Raw genomic sequence first — 26,226 nt, forward strand, 5'->3', positions numbered from 1 at the left:
CCCACAACTTGTTTTAATATGACAACTCAATTAGCAGCATAGGAAACTGACAAGGCATCAAGTTACAAAGTACATGTAAAAGACAACCAAATACTCAGAGCTGGGGAGTTTCACTTTACTGGGTATGTAGAAACAGAAGCTGGACTTGATAGTTAAAATAGTTTTCTAGACCACCTGAATCAATGATGTAATCTTATGAATGGTGCAGCCATTTTTTCTCATTATTTAAACACCTAAATGTACTGGTATGATCTATGCATATAGAATAAAGGGCAATGTTTGTACATTTATAGTATCTAAAATTACTTCTGATAAAATGAAATATTTGCTTTGTGTATATGAAATCAAGAATTTTCCTTAAACAGTATAGTTTATTAATTTTAAAAAAGGGGAAGCTGCTTGCATTTTCTTGATTGATGTATTTATTCAAGTATCCAGTATATATTATAGCAATAATGAGGTAGTCTTATGTCCATCTTAGTAAATAAAGGTAATTAACTTAATAAATAAAATTTTTTATATTAGTAAGGTTAAATGATAAATATGAAACTTGTTCTGCTATCCTTAAGTAATGATTTTAATATATACATTTATGTACTTCAGATCCAAGATGAAAAGTTATTTTTACTATTCTTTTATTTAAAATAGGTGTTATTTATGGATATACTTTTGAAATTCTGAAAATTAGGGAGTAAAAGGGCAGACAATTTTAAATTGAAAAGATTTTATAATATTTGGACTTTTGCATTAAAAATTCCCAAGTTGTCCACTTTGAGAAGAAAAAAGCTTAAGGTATCTATTTTATCTATTTGACCAAATATTTTGCTGAGAGAATAGAAACAAAAAAATAATAATTTATGTCATAGTTTTTTGGAAATGTCCTATAAAAATAGTATCAGCACATCAGATAATTTATTACTTGCCTAAAATATAATATTCCAAATTCAGTTTCAAGTTAAAAGGTATTTCTAAATTATCATTATAAATAACATTTCCAATCAAGCTAAAAGGGTTCTAATTCAAGTGATAATGGACAAGAATTCTCTTTTAATGTCCACATAAAAATATATTAGCAATTTAATTATATTAAACATCCTAAAGCAGAAATCATTAAAGAAACTTTCTTAGGGCTAAATTTATGGTATGCTAAAAATTAGCTTCCCTTAGATTTACTTCATTCATATGAGGGAAATACTTAAGATACTTTCATACATATTATCTTTCTCAAGGAAGTCAGGGATATACTATCTGTAACTCTGTGCAAGTCCTGGCTTTTTGATGAGCCAGAAATATTCATGTAATTGGCATTTCACAAAAATAAATTTCTTATAGTATTACACTTCAAGCAGTTTGAAATTAACATAGATTAATTAATGTTACACATTAAGCAGAAAGTTGCATTCCAAATGTATACAGAAATACAGCATTCTCAGTGGATACCATTTTCTTTCCTGAATTTTAAAAAGACAATACCAATTTATTTTTGAATACTTTTATTTCATTTCCCAAAAAGGGAGAAAAAGGCAAAAAGGTGTTGGGAGATGCATTGGTATACTGACTTTTAGAGTAATTAGCAATATTAATTTTACTACCCTATAAAAAATATTTGTACTAATTTGTGAACTATGGTTTAGCCAGTTGTATAATCCTGTGTGAACAAAGCAAACAGTATTGGAGAAATGGATTCATGAAGTAAATAAACAAGTTAAAAACAATCAGTTTCATATAAAAAAGTTTGGTTTCTAAACAAAAGTCATCAGTAACCACAGGAACTGAGTTAGCAATTCTGCTCAATATGGGTGCATGATAGTTTTATTACAGAATTATGTAATGTTAGAACTCCAAGGGTTTTCTATAAATGGAAACAATTTAACATTTTTATTTTTCCAGGTTTTAATTCAAAGTATTGGACTGGAAGCAGATTCCATTTCATTCCAAATGTCTATATAAAAAAGTCATCTGGTTAGATCGATAATATACCCTGCGTAACAAAAGTGTGAAGCAGGACAAACTTCCAATTTCTAGATAAACAAGCTAGTGATAACAGCTCCTTCCTCATTTCATTAAACTGTGCTGTAAAAGTGTCAGTGAAGTGCCTTTTCAGTAGAGGAAATTTTTTTAGAGCCAAACTGGAAAGTTTATCAGAAGAATAGTGTTCCCACTGTGTGAATTCAATATGCGAAACTCCATGCATATTTGCCTTTTGTCGCCTTCTAAATCACAAGCAGTACTTCCAAATAAAGATTAATCATATTTGTAATGTTTTGTGAATAAAGGAAGTATTCCCTGTTTAGGTCAAAAATGTGAACTAAATCAGAAAATGTTGCCTAGATTTTATCAAGATACTCTGGATTTATATGCCAATGGTCTGAAGAACTCTTCTTTCATTTTCATTGAGATGGTCTGAGAACATTGCATAGCAAGGCTGCTGGGCAAACTGGCATAAAAATTCTGTAAGATAAGCCTAGGAGAAGGAGAAATACATTGTTAATACCTGAATAGAAGAGAAATACATGGTTAATACTTAATTGAAAACATCATAATTAATCCAGGGTAATGGAGTTGTAGTTTTTATTAAAGTTGTCAAAGGATTTGTGAAATACAAAGCAGAATCAAAATATGGGTTTAACATTTGTTCAAGAATGACTACAGAATTTTTGCAACAAACTTTTTTTAGTTTGGGATTGATTAACTGACTTAATCTCAATCACCTGCAGTCAATGGCAGCGTATCTGCTTATTCAATATAGGTATTCCTTTAGTTTTGACCACAATTAAGCCCAAAATTTATGTTGCTTAGTGAGACTGTCAAGCAATAACATTCCATACGTCGGAAACTTGACAGAGACATTTGTTAAGTGAGTTTCGCTCCATTTTATGACTTTTCTTACCACAGTTATTAAATTAGAAACCCAGTTGTTAAGTGAATCTGGTTTCCCCATTGACTTTGCCTGTCAGAAGGTCACAAAAGTTGATCACATGACCCTGGGACATTGCAAACATGATAAATATGCCAAGCATCTGAATTTTGATCATGTGACCATGAGGATGCTACAACAGTCTTTAGTGTGAAAAACAGTCATACATAATGTTTTCAGTGCTGTTGTAACTTTGAACAGTCACTAAATGAACTGTTGTAAGTTGAGGACTATCTGTAATGCAGAGCATATTTATTCTGAATTGCATCAGAAACTCAGTTCAAACTGTGCCCAGGGTTATAGCTTTAATTTCAGTCGAGTGTATGAAAAATATGAGTAGTGTCAAGAGAACAATCTCATCAGCTTTGGAATAATGTTAACTGTTAGTCTATTTCCTGTTGTAATTCAAAGAAAGATTATATTTCAGAAGAACACTTATCTCTGGTTAATTTATATAGGGAATGTAAAATTCTTTTCCATAGTATTTGTTCTTGGAGGCAAGTCATGAATAACGATATTTTCTTGCTCAGGTGTTTTTTTCCCTAGATTCTCTTTCCAAATCATTTACCAGAACACTGCTATGATGTCCTATTTGGTTTTTCCCCCCAGAAATGTAAAAATGTTTTCAATGTTCTCTGTTTTAATCTCTCTACTGCTTTATTGTATGTATTTTCTTCTTCAATACAGATAGTGTTCATTTAACTTATGATAGATACCCTAAAAGGTATTCATGACTCAGTTCCAAAGTTCTGACACACACACACACACACACACACACACACACACACAGGTCATTTGATTGCATTATGAGTGCCTGACAACCAGCTCATCTTTATGGCCATGTGCAGCGTCCCAGAGTCACATGACTACATTTTTTGGTGTTTTTTGCCAGTTTCCAGCAAAAATGGCCCATTGGATGAAATAGATTTGTTTAACGATCATGGCATTCACTTAATGATCACCACAAAAAAGTCATAAAATTGGATTATCTGCTTAACGATTGCCATGATTTACAACTGTAATTCCAGATTTAATTATGGTCATAGTAATGGTTGTAAGCTGAGAATTGTTAGCTGCGAAGTCGTGTCCGACCCATCGCGACCCTATGGACAACATTCCTCCAGGCCTTCCTGTCCTCTACCATCTTCTGGAGTCCATTTAAGCTCGCGCCTACTGCTTCAGTGACTCCATCCAGCCACCTCATTCTCTGTCGTCCCCTTCTTCTATTGCCCTCGATCTTTCCCAGCATTAGGCTCTTCTCCAGTGAGTCCTTCCTTCTCATTAGGTGGCCAAAGTACTTGAGTTTTAGCTTCAGAATCTGGCCTTCTAAAGAGCAGTCAGGATTGATCTCCTCTAGGACTGACCGGTTTGATCGCCTTGCAGTCCAAGGGACTCGCAGGAGTCTTCTCCAGCACCACAGTTCAAAGGCCTCAATTCTTTGGCGCTCAGCCTTTCTTATGGTCCAACTTTCACTGCCATACATTGCAACTGGGAACACCATAGCCTTGACTATACGCACTTTTGTTGACAGGGTGATGTCTCTGCTTTTTAGTGTGCTGTCTAGATTTGCCATGGCTTTCCTCCCCAGGAGCAAGCGTCTTTTAATTTCTTGGCTACAGTCCCCATCTGCAGTGATCTTGGAGCCCAGGAAAATAAAATCTGTCACTACCTCCATTTCTTCCCCATCTATTTGCCAGGAATTGAGAGGGCCAGATGCCATGATCTTGGTTTTCTTAATGTTAAGTTTCAACCCAACTTTTGCACTCTCCTTCTTCACCTTCAACAAGAGGCTCTTTAGTTCTTCTTCACTTTCTGCCATTAGAGTGGTATCATCTGCGTATCTTAGGTTGTTGATATTTCTTCCGGCAATCTTAATTCCAACTTTTGATTCATCTAGCCCTGCCTTTCTCATGATGTGCTCTGCATATAAGTTAAATAGGCAGGGCGACAGTATACAGCCTTGCCGGACTCCTTTCCCAATTTTGAACCAATCAGTGGTTCCGTGTCCAGTTCTCACTGTTGCTTCTTGACCCGCATATAGGTTTCTCAAGAGACAAATAAGATGGTCTGGTATTCCCATCTCTTTAAGAACTTGCCACAGTTTGTTGTGATCCACACAATCAAAGGCTTTAGCATAGTCAATGAAGCAGAAGTAGATGTTTTTCTGGAACTCCCTAGCTTTCTCCATGATCCAGCGTATATTGGCAATTTGATCTCTAGTTCCTCTGCCTCTTCGAAATCCTGCCTGTACTTCTGGTAGTTCTCGATCCACATACTGCTGAAGTCTAGCTTGTAGGATTTTAAGCATGACTTTACTAGCATGAGAAATGAGTGCAATGGTGCGATAGTTTGAACATTCTTTGGCACTGCCTTTCTTTGGAATTGGAATGTAAACTGATCTTTTCCAATCCTGTGGCCACTGTTGAGTTTTCCAAATTTGCTGGCAAATTGAGTGTAGCACTTTTACTGCATTGTCTTTTAAGATTTTGAATAGCTCAGCTGGAATACTGTCACTTCCACTAGCTTTGTTGTTGCTCAGTTTTTCTAAGGCCCACTTCACTTCACATTCTAGGATGTCTGGCTCGAGGTCAGTGACCACCTCATTGTGATTATCAGGGACGTTAAGCTCATTCTTGTATAGTTCTTCTGTGTAATTTTGCCACCTCTTCTTAATCTCTTCTGCCTCTGTTAGGTCCCTGCCATTTTGGTCCTTTATCATGCCCATTTTTGCATTAAACGTGCCCTTCATTTCTCCAATTTTCTTGAAAAGATCTCTGGTCCTCCCTATTCTATTGTTTTCTTCTATTTCTTTGCACTGTTCATTTAAGAAGGCATTCTTATCTCTTCTAGCTATTCTCTGGAATTCTGCATTCAATTGGGCGTATCTTTCTTTTTCTCCCTTGCCTTTCGCTTCCCTCCTTTCCTCAGCTATTTGCAAAGCTTCCTCAGACAGCCATTTTGCTTTCTTGCATTTCTTTTTCTGAGAATTACGTATATGCTATTTAAACATTTTATTCATTTCTTAAAATTCAACAGAATAGAATAAACTAACTTCCATTTGGAAACTTTTGATTCGAATAAATGTAAATTTTCTTATCTGCAATAGGTCCAATATTAAGATTTCTTTGCATTCCACCTTTATTATGTTTACAAATACCTCAAGGTGGCGAATATATCTAATAAACTTTCCTCCTCCTATTTTCCCCACAACAACCTTGTGAGGTGAATTGGGCTGAGAGAAAGTGATAGGTCGAAAGTCACCCAGCTAGCTTTCATCATTAATGTGGGACTTGAACTTACAGTCTTCCGCTTTCTAGCCTGGAGCCTTACTCACTAGACCAAAATGTATGTGAAATTATCAATACACTTGCCAGAATTAATAAGCAAACATTCAAATGAAAGAGAATACAGAGAAGGGAAAGGTAGAAGATTTTCTGAGGTTTCCCATGCCTAAGATGGGGAGAGATTCTCTATATAACTTCTCAATCCTAAAGAAGTCAAAGAAGCTCAATTGAATTATCCTCAAGGTTATTTAAATTCTTTTCTAACTAAAGTCTATTCAGGTTAATGAGGGCAGATATGATATTGTTGCCATTACGGAAACATGGTGGGATGAAGCCCACAAATGGAACACACAGCTAGAGGGATTTAAATTATTTAAAAGAAACAGACCAAATAAAAGAGGAGGTGCAGTTGCCCTCTATATAAGGAATAACTACATCTCTACAGAAATAGAGCACAACAATAATGAAAACTGTAAACTTGAATGCATTTGGGTCAATATAAAAGGGGGGGGGAAATGACATTGCCATAGATGTATACTATGGGCCACCCAACCAAACAGAGGAAATAGATAAACTTTTTGCTAGTCAGCTAACTAAGGTATGTAGGAAGCACATCACAATAGTAATGGGGGACTTTAACTACCCTGACATCAACTGGGAGACAAACTCCGCACCAAGTGGAAGATCAAACAGATTCCTGACAAACCTAGCAGACAACTTTCTCTCCCAAAAAGTAGAGAAGGGAACTAGGGGAGGAACCTTGGGAGGAAGTGATCATGCAATATTGGAATTCAACATTATGGAAGCACAAGCAATAGAACACAGTCAAACTAGAGTCCTGGACTTTAAGAGAGCTAATTTCAATAAACTTAGAGAGGGCTTGAGAAGGATTCCATGGATGAGAATCCTCAAGGGAAAAACAAATCAAGAAGCTTGGGAAATTTTGAAAAGTGAGATAATAAAAGCCCAGTCTAGCACATTACCATCGAAGAGGAAAAATAACAGCTCTCAAAAGAAACCAGCGTGGCTGCATAAAGAACTCTGCCAAATTGAAAGATAAAAAGGACAAGTATAGAAAGTGGAAAGAGGGGCACATAACTAAGTCAGAATATCAGCAAATAGACTGAGCCTGCAAAGATGAAGTGAGGAAAGCTAAGGCTCAAATTGAACTAAGGCTTGCGACCAAAGTCAACAATAACAAAAAAAGCTTCTTTCAACATGTAAAAAAGAAGAAAAAAGTGAAGGAAATGATTGGTCCATTAGTGGGTGAAAGTGGCAAGAAGGTGACAAGCAACAGGGAGAAAGCAAAACTATTTAACTCGTTTTTTGCATCTGTCTTTACACAAAGGGAACACTGGGCGCTATCTAACAAAATGAAATTCAATGGCGAAAAAAGTAAGGTTCTACATTTAGGCAAGAAAAACCAAATGTACAGGTATAGTAGGTGGTACCTTGCTCAATAGTAGTAACTGTGAGAGGGATCTCGGAGTCCTAGTGGACAATCACTTCAATATGAGCCAGCAGTGTGCTGCAGCTGCCAAAAAAGCCAACACAGTGCTAGGCTGCATTAACAGAGTAATAGAATCAAGATCACGTGAAGTATTAATACCACTTTACAATGCCTTGGTAAGGCCACACTTGGAATACTGCATCCAGTTTTGGTTACCACGATGTTAAAAAGATGTTGAGACTCTAGAAAGTACAGAGAAGAGCAACAAAGATGATTAGGGGACTGGAGACTAAAACATATAAGGAACGGCTGCTGGAATTGGGTATGTCTAGTTTAATGAAGAGAAAGATGAGGGGGGACATGATAGCAGTGTTCCAATATCTCAGGGGCTGTCACAAAGAGGAGGGACTCAAGCTATTCTCCAAAGCGCCCTAAGGCAGGACAAGAAGCAATGGATGGAAACTAATCAAGGAGAGAAGCAACCTAGAACTAAGGAGAAAGTACCTGACAGTTAGAACAATTAATCAGTGGAACAACCTGCCTCCAGAAGCTGTGAATGCTCCAACACTGGAAGTTTTTAAGAAGAGACTGGACAGCCATTTGTCCGAAATGGTATAGGGTTTCCTGCCCGAGCAGGGGGTTGGACTAGATGACCTCCAAGGTCCCTTCCAACTTTATTATTATTATTCCTCATTAGCTGCAAAGTTAAACATTTACATATGATTTTTATTATATAATATATCGATACATCTTTCTATTTTGCTAATGAGCCTCTTGAATCTAGGCTATTTGATTCTTGTTTAACTCCCTTATCTAAAAATAACAAATAACACTCAAGGCCTTACAATACCTGATTTTAAGCAATCCTGAGTCCTAAAGTGCAGACTCACTGCATTCGGAATAACACTTTTTCTTGGCTTAGTTACCACAACCATTAGAAAGGGCTCTCCAATTGCTTTTTGGTACAAGATTTAAACTGCTTTACTTTTAAAGAATAACAGAGCACTGTCCTATCTCTGCCTTTTACTGTAAATACTATGAAATATCTTTGGATTCATTAATGATACTGCTCCTTATCATGGTGTTGCTTTAAATAATCCATTTGTGATACCACTTTAAAAACAGATATGATAAATAATATATATTATTATTATAGCCCACGGGTGTCAAACTCACCACATCACGTGACGCGACGTATCGCGACTCTTTTTGCATTGCTGGGAATGGGGTGGGTGCGGCTTTGGCATGATGAAACCAGCCCATGGGCCAGCAGTTTGACACCCGTTTCTAGGCAGTGAAGTTTCAAAGTACAAATGAATACACAACAAAGTTGGATTGCAAGATACACCACCTGTAAATCTATCTGATACAGAGGATCCTTCAATGCATCTGGATCATCCTCATCATCATCTTCATAATAATCTTCATCTGTCAAACACATGTTTCAAAGTAAATTTGATGCACATTTAAAGAACTGAAGACTTAAATTTCTTATACTTTCTTTGCACTACAATAAACTGCTGTTTCTTTTTAGAGGTTGAATAAATCAGTAACAAAACAGACCAGAATTAATAATAATTATATTTCCAAATTGTACAATGAATGTATTTGAATTCTGTTTCTTCTATTTATTTAACCATCTATTATTTAACAGTAACAATATATATAAAAGTGGCATATCCATGATCACCATGCCTATGGCATAATAGCAAAAGTTTTATTTCCATTCCTAAAACAGTGCAACAGTAAGAAGCATACACATTTCTGCAAACTCTTTTCTCCAATCCAATTTTCAATCTACTTCTAAAGTTTATTTCTCAGAAATAGTAGATAAAATAAGAAACAAACATGATTCAGTGCTTCTGCTTTTAATACAAAAGAATGAATTCCTACATCATGTTTATCAACAATCCTAGCCAAACTTTCTGTTTAACATGCTAAATAGAAATATTTTTTGCAAGCAGAACCACTGAGTCATGAAAGTATTCATTTGTCCAGATATAGGTCAGCCACTTCACTTACTATTTATCTTTTGAACATAATTTATTTCAAAAAATGTATATGTAGACATCATGGGTGAGTTGCTCAATTTGCGTGTTTCTTGGAACTGATTTAGAAATGGAACTAATGTGTCTAGTTACCCATACTGAAATTATTTTATTGAAATATGGAATAAACAAGTCCTAACAGTTTAGTCATATACATTATTGTTGCTTTGATTTCAAAATAATTTTTAATAAGCTTTTTTTTGCTTTTCACAAATTTAAAACTGCTTCACTTACCATATTTATTGGTGGCAAGAATATCTGACAATAGCTGACCTGTTAACCCTTCATTCTCTTCTTCCTCATCTTCTTGATCTTCCCACATATCATTGGACTCATCTGTTAATTGAAATAATTAATTAACTAGCAGAACAGATTTATTTAATTTTATGTAATATTGTCTGGGAAACAAATGTTAACATTTTTATCCCCAAGTACATTTTATTTAAACATTGTAATAATCTATTAATCCCACTGAAAATTGATTCCTTTACTGTAAACATTTTTGTTTACAGTACATTAAATCAGTAAAATGACAGAACATAAGGGAAACTTTTTAAAAAGAGACTGTAAAAGGAAGAGTTCACATTATGAACACATGAATACTAATCTGAATGCCCAATACAGTAATTTCTTTTTGCAACCTTGCTCACATCCTGTTGGTACTCACGCAATGTTGTGAACATTGTTCACATTATGTACTACAGCAACATGTCACATATTTATATATTTTATTAAATTTATATTCTAGCTTTTTCTTCCGTAACCACCATAACCAGCTTCTTTTCTCCTGTAATCCCCATAACCCATAACCACTAGTCTTGAAAGTTATCAGCACAACAATACAACAGACATGGCTGAGTAGCATTTGGACCTAACTAATTCCAAACTTGTATTCCATGCAAGTTGGATCAGAAGATACCTAGCAACATAGTACCTTGGCTCCATTCTGCAGCAGTCTGTCGAGAAGCATTTGCTTCTATTGCATTTGAAAGCTCATTTATTATCAGCTTTAAGATTTTAACTAACAAAGGAATGTTGGTCCAGCGCTCAGGATCTAAAAGATACCAAAAATTGAGGATTTTTAAAAGAAATTAAGAACTCTCGGAAAAGCACAATGCAAAAAGTATTCTCATAATCAGTTAAAGAAGTGCTCCATGTTTCATAAGCCTCCGCATTATGTTTTCGAAATACATATTTTATAATTTTATTCTCCAAAGTACCTGAAAGCAGGACAAGAAGCAACGGATGGAAACTAGTCAAGGAGAGAAGCAACCTAGAACTAAGGAGAAACTTCCTGACAGTTAGAACAACTAACCAGTGGAACAACCTGCCTCCAGAAGTGGTGAATGCTCCAACACTGGAAGTTTTTAAGAAGAGACTGGCCAGCCATTTGTCTGAAATGGTATAGGGTTTCCTGCCTGAGCAGGGGGTTGGACTAGATGACCTCCAAGGTCCCTTCCAACATCATCATCATCATCATCATCATCATCATCATCATCATCATCATTATTATTATTATTATTATTATTATTATTATTATTATTATTATTATTATTATTATTATTATAAAGCTAACAGTAGTTTAACTTGTCTTGGCGTATGGAGACACATGCATGTATGCATGTGCGCACGCACAAACACACATAAATACAACAGGATCAGAGAACCTATTGTTCTGGGATCCTGACAATAACTACCTGGCTATAGGTAGTCCTCATTTAACGACCACAAGTGGGGCTGGAAACTGTTGTTAGGTGAAGAGGTCGCTAAGAGAAACTGTTCTCACAAACTTACCGTATATACTTGAGTATAAGCCGAATTTTTCAGCCCACTTTTTGGGCTGAAAAATTCCACTTCGGCTTATACTCCAGTCAACAAAAAAACTTACTGAGGACTTGTGCGCGGCCGAGGCTTTGGAGCTTCCGGGATCGCGCTCACCTCTCCCAAGCCACCGCCGTCCGGAGACCTGCCGAAGTTTGGGGAGGTTTGGGGAGGTGCGCGCGCACCTCCCCAAAAGTCCCCAAACGAAGCCGGGTCTCCGTTCCTCTGCGCCCTGCCTGCCTGCTTCTTTCCACAGCGGAAAGAAGCAGGCAGGCAGGGGGCGGAGGAACGGAGACCCGGCGACGTTTGGGGAGGTTTGGGCGCCTCTCCAAATATCCCCAAACGTCGCCGGGTCTCCGTTCCTCTGTGCCCTGCCTGCCTGCTTCTTTCCACAGCGGAAAGAAGCAGGCAGGCAGGGGGCGGAGGAACGGAGACCCGGCGACGTTTGGGGAGGTTTGGGCGCCTCTCCAAATATCCCCAAACGTCGCCGGGTCTCCGTTCCTCTGTGCCCTGCCTGCCTGCTTCTTTCCACAGCAGAAAGAAGCAGGGAGGCAGGGGGCGGAGGAACGGAGACCCGGCGACGTTTGGGGAGGTTTGGGCGCCTCTCCAAATATCCCCAAACGTCGCCGGGTCTCCGTTCCTCTGTGCCCTGCCTGCCTGCTTCTTTCCACAGCAGAAAGAAGCAGGGAGGCAGGGGGCGGAGGAACGGAGACCCGGCGACGTTTGGGGAGGTTTGGGCGCCTCTCCAAATATCCCCAAACGTCGCCGGGTCTCCGTTCCTCTGTGCCCTGCCTGCCTGCTTCTTTCCACAGCAGAAAGAAGCAGGGAGGCAGGGGGCGGAGGAACGGAGACCCGGCGACGTTTGGGGAGGTTTGGGCGCCTCTCCAAATATCCCCAAACGTCGCCGGGTCTCCGTTCCTCTGTGCCCTGCCTGCCTGCTTCTTTCCACAGCAGAAAGAAGCAGGGAGGCAGGGGGCGGAGGAACGGAGACCCGGCGACGTTTGGGGAGGTTTGGGCGCCTCTCCAAATATCCCCAAACGTCGCCGGGTCTCCGTTCCTCTGTGCCCTGCCTGCCTGCTTCTTTCCAGAGCAGAAAGAAGCAGGGAGGCAGGGGGCGGAGGAACGGAGACCCGGCGACGTTTGGGGAGGTTTGGGCGCCTCTCCAAATATCCCCAAACGTCGCCGGGTCTCCGTTCCTCTGTGCCCTGCCTGCCTGCTTCTTTCCACAGCAGAAAGAAGCAGGGAGGCAGGGGGCGGAGGAACGGAGACCCGGCGACGTTTGGGGATATTTGGAGAGGCGCCCAAACCTCCCCAAACGTCGCCGGGTCTCCGTTCCTCCGCCCCCTGCCTCCCTGCTTCTTTCTGCTGTGGAAAGAAGCAGGCAGGCAGGGCACAGAGGAACGGAGACCCGGCGACGTTTGGGGATATTTGGAGAGGCGCCCAAACCTCCCCAAACGTCGCCGGGTCTCCGTTCCTCCGCCCCCTGCCTCCCTGCCTCCCTGCTTCTTTCTGCTGTGGAAAGAAGCAGGCAGGCAGGGCACAGAGGAACAGAGACCCGGCGACGTTTGGGGATATTTGGAGAGGCGCCCAAACCTCCCCAAACGTCGCCGGGTCTCCGTTCCTCCGCCCCCTGCCTCCCTGCTTCTTTCTGCTGTGGAAAGAAGCAGGCAGGCAGGGCACAGAGGAACGGAGACCCGGCGACGTTTGGGGATATTTGGAGAGGCGCCCAAACCTCCCCAAACGTCGCCGGGTCTCCGTTCCTCCGCCCCCTGCCTCCCTGCTTCTTTCCGCTGTGGAAAGAAGCAGGCAGGCAGGGCACAGAGGAACGGAGACCCGGCGACGTTTGGGGATATTTGGAGAGGCGCCCAAACCTCCCCAAACGTCGCCGGGTCTCCGTTCCTCCGCCCCCTGCCTCCCTGCTTCTTTCTGCTGTGGAAAGAAGCAGGCAGGCAGGGCACAGAGGAACGGAGACCCGGCGACGTTTGGGGATATTTGGAGAGGCGCCCAAACCTCCCCAAACGTCGCCGGGTCTCCGTTCCTCCGCCCCCTGCCTCCCTGCTTCTTTCCGCTGTGGAAAGAAGCAGGCAGGCAGGGCACAGAGGAACGGAGACCCGGCGACGTTTGGGGATATTTGGAGAGGCGCCCAAACCTCCCCAAACGTCGCCGGGTCTCCGTTCCTCCGCCCCCTGCCTCCCTGCTTCTTTCTGCTGTGGAAAGAAGCAGGCAGGCAGGGCACAGAGGAACGGAGACCCGGCGACGTTTGGGGATATTTGGAGAGGCGCCCAAACCTCCCCAAACGTCGCCGGGTCTCCGTTCCTCCGCCCCCTGCCTGCCTGCTTCTTTCCGCTGTGGAACGAAGCAGCCTGAACGAAGCAGGCTGCTTCTTTCCACTGCGGAACGAAGCAGCCTGCCTGCTTCTTTCCGCTGCGGAACGAAGCAGCCGGCGGCGGAGGCTTGCAGAACGGCGGATCGGCTTATACTCAAGTCACCAACTTTTTCCAGTTTTTGGGGGTGAAATTGGGGGTCTCGGCTTATACTCGAGTCGGCTTATACTCAAGTATATACGGTACTTCAGCTTTCCTTTGGTTTACAGATCTGCAAAGTCTGTAAATGCGAGGATGGCCATGCAGTTAATTTTTTATCACTGGGAAAACTGCAAATGGTTGCCATATGAGATAGTTGATAAATAAGGATTATCTATTTATGCAGATTCTTTCTACACTCATTGTTATATCTGTTATTAAAAGTTAATATTTACTGTGTCTGAACAAACATTGTCAATATCACTCTTTAACCATTTGTCTCTTAAGTTAACCTTTTGCAGGCTACATATTTCAGAACATAGCAGGGCATAATTTTTTTTAAAAAAATATTTTGTATAAGGTATTCAGTACACAATAGTTTAGTTGGTTCAGAAAAATAGTAACACACATGGCAAAATATTTTTTTTCCTGTCAAAAAGTTACATTGCTTTTCATGAAATTTGAACCTATTTCTAAGTGTTCAGAATTATTTATTCTTATAAAATTAAAAATCTCATTATTAGCTTTTATAAATATTTGTTAATAATATATTTAAAATATTTGTTTATAAATATTTGTTTATTGGAAAGTGCAGTTTGTATGCAAATTTTAAAGAACAATGAATAGAAGATCCCAATTTTCACTGAAAACTGTCTTCTTATCTATATCCAAAATTCCAACAGATGAATTTATCATGAAAAAATTATTTTTGGTACCAGTTACAAAGTGGACCTGATGCTAATTGTTTAATAAAGGTAACAAAAGATTAAAATTACTTTTAAGGATACATCCTGTTGATTCAGATACAAATACTCACTTTTGGCTGCCTTTGATCGTGTACGTATACCTTCTTCCATATTAAATATTTCTTCCCCTTTTACCCTGATATCTTGGAGGCGCTTGTCATCTGTATTGATACCATACTGGAGTAACTTACATAGAGCTACAGAACTGAAATTTTTAAAAATAATATATTTCATTCTTAGAACTATCCTACCTACAAGACATATATGTAAAAGCATAAGAGAAGACTTACACATTTTATTTGGATGTATAACCAAATATTTAATAGGACGTATATCATGAAAGCCTATATAACTATTTTAATAATTTTTATTTATTTATTTATTTTACTGCATTTTAAAAACAAAGTTTAGGCAAGACTTTAAGACTTTGTCCATATGACTGTATGTGTGTTGTTCTCTGAGTATCTCTTGGCTTTTCTCTCAAATATGCTTTTCCATAACCCCGAGTGTTTCTTCCTTTCCCACCCAATTTGAAATCCCTACTACCAAGTTTACTAGCCAACACAGGACAACACTTCTACTTTCTTTTTGAATGGGTGGGCTGAATGCTTATCAAAATGCAGCCCTCTGCAACTGTAGATGGGTATATTCCCACTCCTTTATATAAGAGATGTTTGTATTCTAAACAAGGTACAAATCCTTGTACAGTATATAAAGGACTGTAAATTACATATAAGGTCAATTTGCCTTAAACAGTTCATTATAATAAAATTAAGATAAAATGCATTACTTCTTACACTTACTTCTTATGTTCTTTAAAAAACAATTATATACTTGCTCCAATCTATAGAAATATAGACTGCAATGACAGAAAACCCTACCTGACTTTCCCTTCATACTGTCCATAGAACAAATGTTGTCGACTCATCCATTCTGACATTACAAATTCCAAAGCAGGCTTGCCTGTTGGTCCAGGTAAACTACAAAGAAATTCTAGTAGTGGTTCCAGCTGAGAATGAACTAGATGAGCAAATACCATGATCAAAGACTGCAAAAGGAATTAAAAGTAAATAATTATAAGTTCTATTTATTTTCTTATTTTTGGATAATTTCTAAGAAATAATCTCATGAATAAAATATCTATAGCATATCAATTTTATATGTAGAGCATGTGCATACAATTATTTTGATAATTATCATTAAATATTCCAATTGTTTTCATCTGCTTTAGAATGTCCTTACCTGCATTACAGTGAGTGTTTCTGCTTGCTGCATTTTACTAAGAATTGCTCTGAGAATCTGATCCAGATTTTCTCCCAATTCGCTCCCAACTTTGGAAATTAATGTAGAAACTAGCCTGCCTACGAAGGCAGCTGTGAATTCTGAGATGCGTGGATCCAGAAGTTGACTCACCACCTGCATCACATACCACAGTCCATTGTGGCCTTGCTCATCATGCCACTGTGCAATTTGTTCCAGAGCGACTGAGATGTATGCACGTAAACACTCACCACCATTCTGAATAAACAATAATAATAAAGCACATATTTCATTCTGGAAAGAATTCAGATGTTATAATAAAACATCTTCTTACCCCAAAGGATGAAATAATAACTGGTGATCAAAGGGAAAAAAAGCACAAGAAATCTTTTCAGATGACTTTACTCTGCTTCGCTTTTTCACAAACCCCTGTAAAGATCTAGGATACTAAGCCTGAGAGAAAATAATCCTTATTTGGCACAATTCTTGGAAAATTACAATGTTTAGACTCCCAATCTAAACATCTAGAGGATGAAATTAACTCCTATGATGATCCAAACGGTTGGACCAAAGGCATCATTTAGAAAACGTTATTCATAGACATTAGTTATATTTAAGTGCAGGCATTGTAGAAACAGGTACATAAAGAAATAAAGCCAGAATTTATGTTTTCTAGAATGCTTGTTGCATTTAAAGAAACACATTTGATCAATCATTTTTTTTGCTCAAACAAGAATTATTTTTCCTTGCTGTAAGATTAGTGAAAGTAAATTTAAATTTCTGGGAATCTACCTCTGTGAAGATCTGACCTGGAAAGTTAACACAACCCAGGTGGCTAGAAAGGCCCAACAGAGGCTTCACTTTCTTAGGGTCTTGCGGAAGAACAGGGTAGAACAACGGCTAATGACCCTCTTTTACCGGTCTACTATAGAGAGCGTCCTCTCGTATGGTATTGTGGTTTGGTATGCTGGTCTGACAGCCGCGGACAGGAAAGTATTACAGAGGGTAGTGAGCACAGCACAAGACATTGTGGGCTGTCCCCTGACACCACTGGATGACATCGCCAGGGCTCGTTGCCTTGGAAGAGTGAGGAAGATTCTCAGGGATGACTCACACCCTGGACGGTATGTCTTTACTCTCCTACCATCCGGTAGGAGATATAGGAGTATAGCTAGCCGTACCAACAGGCTGAAAAATAGCTTTTATCCGTGGGCTGTTAGGCTTTTAAATGGGATATAATCTCTGTGAACTTATGCAGAATTGACTTGGGAGGCCGGTGTGTGGTGTAGTTGGTTCACATGGTGTGGTAGGATGGAGGGTTTGTTGTCACTGTGTGTTGGGGGGAGAGAGCACGGGGGCAGGCTCAGCTAATCTCAATGTACACATGTTGTACTTTGACAATAAAGGTTTATTATTAATTTTGTTCAAAGTATATCAAAGTATATCTGAAATTAAATAGCCTGTCTACAAACAGCATTTCTCAGCCATATATCAACCTTCAATTTTCCACTTTCTTATATCTAGTCAGGCAGATACTGTAGCAAACCAATTACCAAAAAAGAAAGAGCAAAACAGGTAAAATTTGGTAACATTCCTAAGTGTTGTAAGAATGAGAAATAATGAAAACTACATTAAGACATGATAATGCACACCATAATTTACATATTTGCATCCAACGTCAAGATGCAAGTACAATAGGCTGAGGCTTGTGCTGTGCTGTTGCAATGCTCATTGCCTTTTTTGTCAGTCCCATTGCATAGATACCTATGCTATTATTGTAATTTTTTTTTTGCTATTAGCAAAATTTAGAAAAAACTAAATTTCAGTTGTGAAAGTTTGCTTTGTGTCTAAATAATATAATAATAAAAATTAAAAAGCCATTTAAATTTCATTAATGGAATCAATTGCCATTTGAAGTCAACTAATCCCTCCATGTTAATCAGTATGAACAGCCACCCACAAAACATTACCTGCATGGTAGCATTGTCATCTGTGTGCAGGCTACACTGAGCCACCGCTGGAAAAGCTTGAAAAATTAAGAGGTCCGAAAGGGGTAGTTTAGTATTTCTTACAACAGTTGTTAATATATCTATTGAAGTCTGAAAAAGAAAAGAAATCCGAGGTAGGAACTAAGGAGCTGGTGTGGGGAGGAGATGATATGGTACAATAGTACAATTAGTTTATTCAACAGTAATTAAAACTAATGAGCAAGCAACTTAGAAGCAACTTGTTCAAGATGACACTTCTACCACCTTCCTACTATTTGGTTGGTAAGAAGATTCATATTGTTTTCAGCTTTTCTCTGAATGTCTTGCTCACTTGCCTCAATGAGAAATCTTGTGGAATACTGAGTCTCTATTTTTATTTTGGGAGCTGCCCAGAGTTATAAGACAAGTGGCTATATAAATATTTTAAAGTAACTAAATATTTTTTTCTGCTTTCCACATCTACAGCTAAAATGGAAAATTTCATTAAACTGAATAACTTTTTAAATTTTCTGCACTTTTGTTCCTTTACTTTGAATTCACTTGTCATCTTTTATTTAAATTAATATATTAAGTTTCCAAGAAATTACTTAAAACTATGTTAGCCTGTAAATTGCTAATTGTAACTATGGAATGCCAAATTATTCCTTGACTGTCTTTTTTGCCATTAATTTAAGCATTATACTAGATTATATTAATTGCTTTAATTAGAATTTCATTTTAGACTTCTGGAATATATAAGCTTCTTTAATACTTATATTGTTCGGCCTTGTGCAGGATCTCAGCTTTAATGTATTTTTCATTAGGAATTTAAGAACAAATATTTATTTTTTTAAATCAGTAGTCAGGCTATATAAATGTTTTTTATATTTTGAGAAAAATGTCTGTATACTTACTGCACAAAGCCCTGCTGGAATTTTATCAACAGGAGCTTGCATGATACTGACAAGAGTTGGAATTAATCTCATTTGCATTGCATCCTGACAGGCTTCTATTTGTGCTAGTTCCTTAAAAATATCCTGGGCAAGAGAAGCAACAACTGGATCTAAATAAAGAAATAATCTCAATTACTAAAAAGAAATAGCTCAGTAAAATCATCATGTTATACTAAGAAAAAGTAGTCTCTAGCATCATCCTATCTACTAACAAGTATTCTGGCCAACACACAACTCATTTGTGTTCTTAGAATATTACACTGCTGGGTGGTTTCAGCCAACTGTTTTGTTCAAATAGTATTCAGAAAAAATGCAAAGATAAAAAATAGAGGGCATCCTGGGCACCAAGAAACGAGCAGTTTATCAGTTTTCCTTCTAATAAATGGGTGTTCTGAAACTGGCTCTGCTCACCATTTGAACAGTTTTCTGAGTGCTAAAATGCTACTTGTCACAGTATGAAACAAGCATAAGAAAAAGCAGCTATCTTCTATAAATCAGCTTCATAATATTTCTGATAAGCTTTTTTTTAACCAAGACAGATATCCTTATGACCTTTTAATAAAATACTGAAAAAAACCAATATCTGTCTAATTTCTTTCTTTAAAAATATTTGAAATCAGCAGCATTCTTCGAATATAATCATCTGTAATCATAATCAAGAGCACGTCTGAGCACATACCATTACTATATTTCAGAAATATTGCAATGGTGAAGGGACAAATCTTGTTCTCCACACTTGCTGTAAAAGCTGGATCTACTGTGCAGACAATGCAAAGAGTTTCCATCACAAGATTGAGAACCTCTGAACTAAACTGAGCTGCCAAATGGATTAATCCATCAAGGATACTAGGAAGAAAAGGCTGTAGGACATGGGTGCTTTCAGAAATCTTCAGTTGGTCACAGTAGCTAGGAAAAAAATATTTTAAGAAGAAAAATTATAATATTATAATTGTCACATTTCTTACAATCATATGTTCAATGTCTCCACCATTCTAAGTATTATACATTCTCAAAATTAAATTATGGTATTATGCTACTGATCAACTAATACAGGTCTTGCACTACATACCCCCATATAGCTCTTACTGCAGAAATTCGTACAGAAGGAGGTTGCGTTTCATGAAGGCCACTGACTGTTGCTTGTAGAAATTGCTGGATGAGCTCTGGAGACATTGCAACTGTGAACCGACTGGCTGCCCACAGAGCACGACCAAGAAGGAAAGGCGAAACTATAAGGAAAAAAACCAAAATGTTATTGCCATTGTAGTCCTCTCTCAAACTATCATTCGATAACAGGCCCTATATATATTAGTGAGACATTTACATATTTGGAGACAGTAAAAAAGAAGTTATCTTTTTACCCATAAACGTGGCAGGTATTGTAGCCTAGTGCTATGAAGTGTGCAAACCTGATTTACATTGTAATACAGCTTACTTCTTTAATTCTCCAAGTGCAGCTTGCAGCAAATTAATGAATGTACATGATCATTTTTATTCTATGGATATAAAAGAAAGGACAAGATACCACTGTGTTACCAAGAATGTGTTAGTATTCCTTACTTTTTGATTGTTCACAAAGGGAAGACATTTGTAATGTTCCCAGGGCTTTGAATGAATCAAAACAAGCTTCTATTTGCAGACCAGAGTTGAAATGACTTCCTTTTCTGCTTTGAAATTTTTGTTAAATAATTGTAAATCTGATTTTATGTCTGGAAGAATGTTTCTGAATTAATCTTATCATGTTTCTATATAAAAGTACTCACACCTACTAAATGCCAAATATTTTGTCCATAACCACAAGTATTCTCATAAAATTTATCCAAAATCTATACATTACTTTGAAAAGATTTGTGAATTTCTATTTTTTATTATTTTTAGGCAACCATAAGTACCTGACAAATTGAGATCCGCAAGAAGAACATTGGTTAGAAATCCATGCATATCAAAATGTATCCTTCCATTTTTTACACAGTCTGTGATAAGAGACTTGACGGAGCCCAGAGCCAGCATGCAAGCTTCATGTATCTTCCACCTGCAAGGAATAAATAACTTAAATTTTCTAATATTAAATTTTCTAACTTGATAACTAAAAAAGCAAAAGGAAACTAAGAAAATAGTTGGGTTACCATACATAACACAAATAATACTGTGGTTGTACAATTTTATTTCCAAATATGAGCTATTATATAGCTCATTATATTATTTAACAATTCTGATGAATATTTGAGATATGGTTTGTTAGAGGTGTAGTTTAATAAGGGTAACTTAACTCTATAACAGGTAATTTGTATATTGGATTAGTATAAATACTATTTTCATATGAATTGGTTTTACTATTTATCTTCATGTATCAGTGGTAATCTTCTCTAGTAGTAACTTTAATTAAATTAACAAGAAATAAAAATATAAGCAGTGTCATACTGAATTGGATCTCTGGCTCATCTAGTCATATTGGCCAGCCAACTGCATAAAGAAGACAGTAGTTACCCAGAAGGCCATCAAACTGCTATCAAGACTAATATCCATTGACCCCATAACTTCCCTGAATTAGTCCAACTCTTTTCTGAAACCAGCCAAGTTGGTAGCCACCATCAAATGCTTTAAGATTTAAAAGTATTTTGGCTTATCTGATCAATAGTGGAATATAGCTAGAATATTTATGTATAGAAATTTGAAACAAAAATATTTATTGAAAGTAACTTCTTATTTAAAGAAACTAACGTATAATATTCTTTGTAATTATTCTCAATGGCACTGAACCAGGGAAACACCAGTTATTATCTGGGGCAATAAGACAAGTACTGACTCTTGGTCAAACTTTACATGTTCTATATCTTATATACTGTATGTACATACGGTATCATATCCTGTGATTATTTTAGGAACAGTAAATATAACAAATATGCCATAGATTTGGTGGATTTTACCATATGGTGTGGATCATTATGATGATCATAAAGGTTCATTTCCATTTTCATCTTAAATCCCATTTTTCTGTTCTGATATGCATGCTTTCAAATCTAGCACATAACTAAGAGAACTAAGGGAAAGGGTAGACAATTGAGAATATAAGTCTTTAACTAAATGAGATCTATAGCATAGATTTATGTTTCTGTTACTCCTGCAGAGCGAATCAGTAAGTGGATATTACAACAGCCACTGCTTACAGAATTCACTATTTTGTAGGAAAAACAAAGCAAAAAATAAATAAATCTTGATTTCATAGAAACTGACAGCATAGCCGTTATCAAAATAGGTTGCAAACTGACAGTTAATCAATGACCAACCTTATTTATAATTGCATTTTTTGCTGACTGTTATGTAACAAAACCTGTATAATTATTTTGTTAAACAAATATCAGAGCTGAGTTTTATGGAATCTTGTATCACCAACATTATTATCATTATCCTCCAGCAGCATTTATACGATCTCCTATTGCCAATGCCCTTCTTCTACGGAAGAAAAGTTAGCTTCTGATGAATATGAAAAATGATAATAAATCAGGTGATTTTTACTTTCCTGTAATTTAAGCAAATAGTACCTAGAAAACTAACATTTATTCTGCCTTGCAAATAGCTTATTTATTAGTGTCTCAGAATCACTCATAACGATCAACAAGATGGCAGCTACTCTAATTCTAGATTTTTCATTTCTAACTTGATTATAAGGTGCATATAGTACTAGTTTGTTTTCATTATGGATTAAATATTCTGATACTGTCAGCTGTAGAAACTGCTTTCTTACCAATGTTCAGCACCAGTGTTTTTGGCTTGCTCTGCTTCCTGCAAGTGTCTTGTAGCTGCAGCAGCCAAAGCTGTTGCACTTTCATTCTGGAAATCAGCTGCCACCGCCTATACAGAAGTATGACAATAGCTCACATTTTCTAGAAAAGGTAAAGGGAACCTTCATATCACTATTCTTTGTTGATAATGAAGTTAGCAGTTATAGCGAATAGCTTCAAAACAATCTAGTTAAGAAAAAATACCAACAAAATTGTCCTTTTCCTAGCATTTTGAAATATTTTAGATATTCACATGAACTACAGTGATGCCAAGAATGGGAATAGAATGGAGCTCAACATATGAAACAGCAGAAGAGTTTGAAAGCAATCTAATACTATTTGTGTGTATCTTATTTTCAAAACAGTGAGGAACACATTTTAAAAAAGAATAAATGCTAAATAAACATAGTTCTATTATTAAGCGGGCTTTCTGTCCTTCATAACATTTATGTCTTTTAAACTATCCATTAATTGCTTCGTTCTACTTTCAACTTAAAACATGAGAGCAGAGTAGCTCTTATAAAACAGCATACAAGTCACACATTCTCAGGCAGCAAGCATTCAGAGTCAAGTCACATACAATATATTACTTATTAAAAACATTTCCCATTTGCCACTATTGTGTAGATCAAAAAAAACACCTACAGTTCTCCACTTATTACTGGTTCCAACTTCTTATCAGCACAGGCCATCATTGTCATTGGTCAAATGACATATTTGAAACATATTTCAACATCTGAAGAACCATAAATTCCCCACTCTTGGTTTATATTTTTCAAAACATTGTAAATTCTCTCTTACCAGCAGCAAGTCCTGTGCAGCAATTCTAACTGTATAGGAAAATGTATCATCATCTTCATCCTCAACAAATTGTTGCGGATTAGCAGTCCAGACTTTTATCTGGAAAGCAATCATAGCAGTTCAATAATTTATAAATACCTTTGCTTACACAAGATTACACATAATTAAACTACCACATATAGGTAGTCCTCAGTTAATGACCATTAATAATCATTCAAAGTTACAGCAGTGCTGAATGAATGGTAGTTACATGGGGTTCCTGAAGTTACAGTTATTGCAATGCCCTATGGTCATGAAATCAAAATATGGGCAGTTCACAGCTCACCCCCATGGCTTTGATCAGGGTATGTCTCTGCTTGACAACCAGGTGTGATTCGGTTAATGATGGCAACAGGGACTGCCAGGATTGCTGTTGCTAAGCAACAGTGAAATGATGCTGCACTGCTTAATGATGGAAATTCAATTGTTAACCAAAGAGTGCTTATATTAGAAGGATTCAGTTTTATCCCTTAATCATATCAATGAAAAAATATTTTATGAACTACAACAAATATGAAGTATTACCTTTCAGAAAAGATGCATGATGAAAGAATATAGTCTATCAATCTTTTCCTAGCCTACCAAATGGATGCAACTTCCACACTTCCTAATCAGCATGAATGGTGGGTTTGGTACCATCTAATTCTGAAGATTATAATCATAACAGACCCCAAGAACTTCAGTTGAAAAAGGAAGGTATAACAAAATAGTTCCCTGGCTGAAACATTAATCTCACCCAATGTCAGCCACTATGGGAAAAGCTGCTACCAACTGTTAGACGAAATGTTTGTCAGAACAATATTTGTACCTTCCAGGCACTTCACTGATTTAATTTTTAAAAATTATTTTTGGTCATAGATTATATAATTTGATATCCTTGTAATAAGACCAAATGGAGTCCAGAGTTATAACATAAAACTACAATAGTGATAGTTTTATTAAACATTTTTGTAAGTATTCCACTTGCGATTGTTATTATTTGTATTATTTGTTGTTCCTCTAATTTATAGATTGTCTGGTTTATTGCATTCTGGAATACCAAACTGAAAAAAATGAAACAGTGATTTTAGGTTTTCACAACTAGATTGACTTTGTAGTTATAGAAATGGCTTGAAATCATTTAGAAATGTAAAGCAAAAGGTTGCAATTGTAACTTTTTTACAGTGAAAAGTCAGAAAACATACTTTTTTTCTTCCTTTCTCCAATTCTTGTTTTAAATTTTCTTAGCTTAGTTTCTATTTGTATTTTATCTTACCTATTGCTCTTGGAGAGGATGTCAGAAGGAAATGGATCTGGTAGATAGGTGGGTGTACTCACAGCCCCAGGGAACCTATTCACTTCAAAACCTATAGGCTCAAACTCCTCCCAGAACAACCAAGCTATACCATGCCCCAATCATCTCAACAACAATAAAAACAAGTTGGAAGGTACCTCTGAGGTCATCTAGTCCAACCCCCTGCTCAGGCAGGAGACTTTATACCATTTCAGACAAATGGCTGTCCAGTCTCTTCTTAAAAACTTTCAGTGTTGGAGCATTCACAACTTCTGGAGGCAGGTTGTTCCACTGGTTGTTTTAACTATCAGGAAGTTTCTCCTTAGTTCTAGGTTGCTTCTCTCTTTGGTTAGTTTCCATCCGTTGCTTCTTGTGAACTATTACCCCCCGTAGATAGGGCTCGCAACTTGGGAGTCCTCCTAGATTCACGGCTCACCTTGGAAGATCACATAGTGGCTGTGACTAGGGGGGCTTTCGCCCAGGTTCGCCTGGTGCGCCAGTTGCGGCCCTATCTAAGCGCTTGTGACCTCTCGTCTAGACTACTGCAACGCTCTCTACACGGGGCTTCCCTTGAGGACCACCCGGAGGCTCCAACTGGTACAGAATGCAGCCGCGAGAGTCGTGTTGGGAGTCTCCCGATACTCCCATGTTACACCTCTGCTCCGTGAGCTGCATTGGTTACCAGTTGTCTTCCAGGTGAGATTCAAGGTACTAGTAATGGTGTTCAAAGCCCTACATGGCAGGGGTCCGGAGTACCTTAGGGAACACCTGCTGCCGGCATCAACTTCCCTCCGCCCTGTGCGTTCCCACAGAGAGGGCCTCCTCAGGGTGCCACCGGTCAGAGAATGTCGATTGCTGGCCCCCAGGGGGAGATCCTTCTCTGTGGGCGCCCCGGTACTATGGAATCAGTTACCGGTTGAGCTCCGGATGGCGCCCGATCTTCGCTCCTTTCGCCGCGATCTAAAAACATATTTGTTCGAACAAGCCGGCCTGGCCTGATGGGGGATTGGTGGGGTTTTTATTGTATTTTATCGGGGTTCTTTACTATGTATTAATTGTTTTTTTAGTGGGCATGTATTTAATTATTTTTTAACTTTTGTAATTCTGTTTTTTATTTTTGCCCTGTTCACCACCCTGAGTCCTTCGGGAGAAGGGCGGTATAGAAATATTAATAAATTAAATTAAATTAAATTAAATTGTCCTGCCTTCAGGCGCTTTGGAGAATAGCTTGAGTCCCTCCTCTTTCTGGCAGCCCATATAGGTTTCTCAAGAGACAAATAAGATGGTCTGGTACGCCCATCTCTTTAAGAACTTGTCACAGTTTGTTATGATCCACACAATCAAAGGCTTTAGCATAGTCAAT

At 37.9% G+C, this 26,226-nt stretch overlaps 1 protein-coding gene across 2 annotated transcripts in view; it reads right to left on the reverse strand.

The window, feature by feature from the left end:
• The window catches only part of IPO9 (importin 9), a 40,876-nt gene continuing 14,650 nt past the window's right edge, over positions 1-26,226 (reverse strand). Inside the window, exons 11-25 of one of the 2 annotated variants that reach the window (XR_014025998.1) lie at positions 23,552-23,650; positions 22,714-22,820; positions 20,861-21,000; positions 20,038-20,197; positions 19,648-19,874; positions 18,930-19,078; positions 18,019-18,147; positions 16,031-16,306; positions 15,670-15,836; positions 14,860-14,993; positions 10,634-10,753; positions 9,934-10,035; positions 9,003-9,079; positions 7,653-7,893; positions 1-2,464 (exon numbers count right to left, since the gene is read on the reverse strand). Coding sequence is in view for 1 of the 2 variants with exons in the window: in XM_081324308.1 (XP_081180434.1) it covers positions 2,354-2,464; positions 9,003-9,079; positions 9,934-10,035; positions 10,634-10,753; positions 14,860-14,993; positions 15,670-15,836; positions 16,031-16,306; positions 18,019-18,147; positions 18,930-19,078; positions 19,648-19,874; positions 20,038-20,197; positions 20,861-21,000; positions 22,714-22,820; positions 23,552-23,650 (1,998 nt within the window). In the remaining variant the exon portion in view is untranslated. The remainder of the gene's footprint in view (positions 2,465-7,652; positions 7,894-9,002; positions 9,080-9,933; positions 10,036-10,633; positions 10,754-14,859; positions 14,994-15,669; positions 15,837-16,030; positions 16,307-18,018; positions 18,148-18,929; positions 19,079-19,647; positions 19,875-20,037; positions 20,198-20,860; positions 21,001-22,713; positions 22,821-23,551; positions 23,651-26,226) is intronic. The other variant, XM_081324308.1, reaches the window with a different exon arrangement.

This window comes from Vipera berus (assembly GCF_964194415.1).
Source record: "Vipera berus genome assembly, chromosome: 3".
NCBI classification, from domain to species: Eukaryota; Metazoa; Chordata; class Lepidosauria; order Squamata; family Viperidae; genus Vipera; species Vipera berus.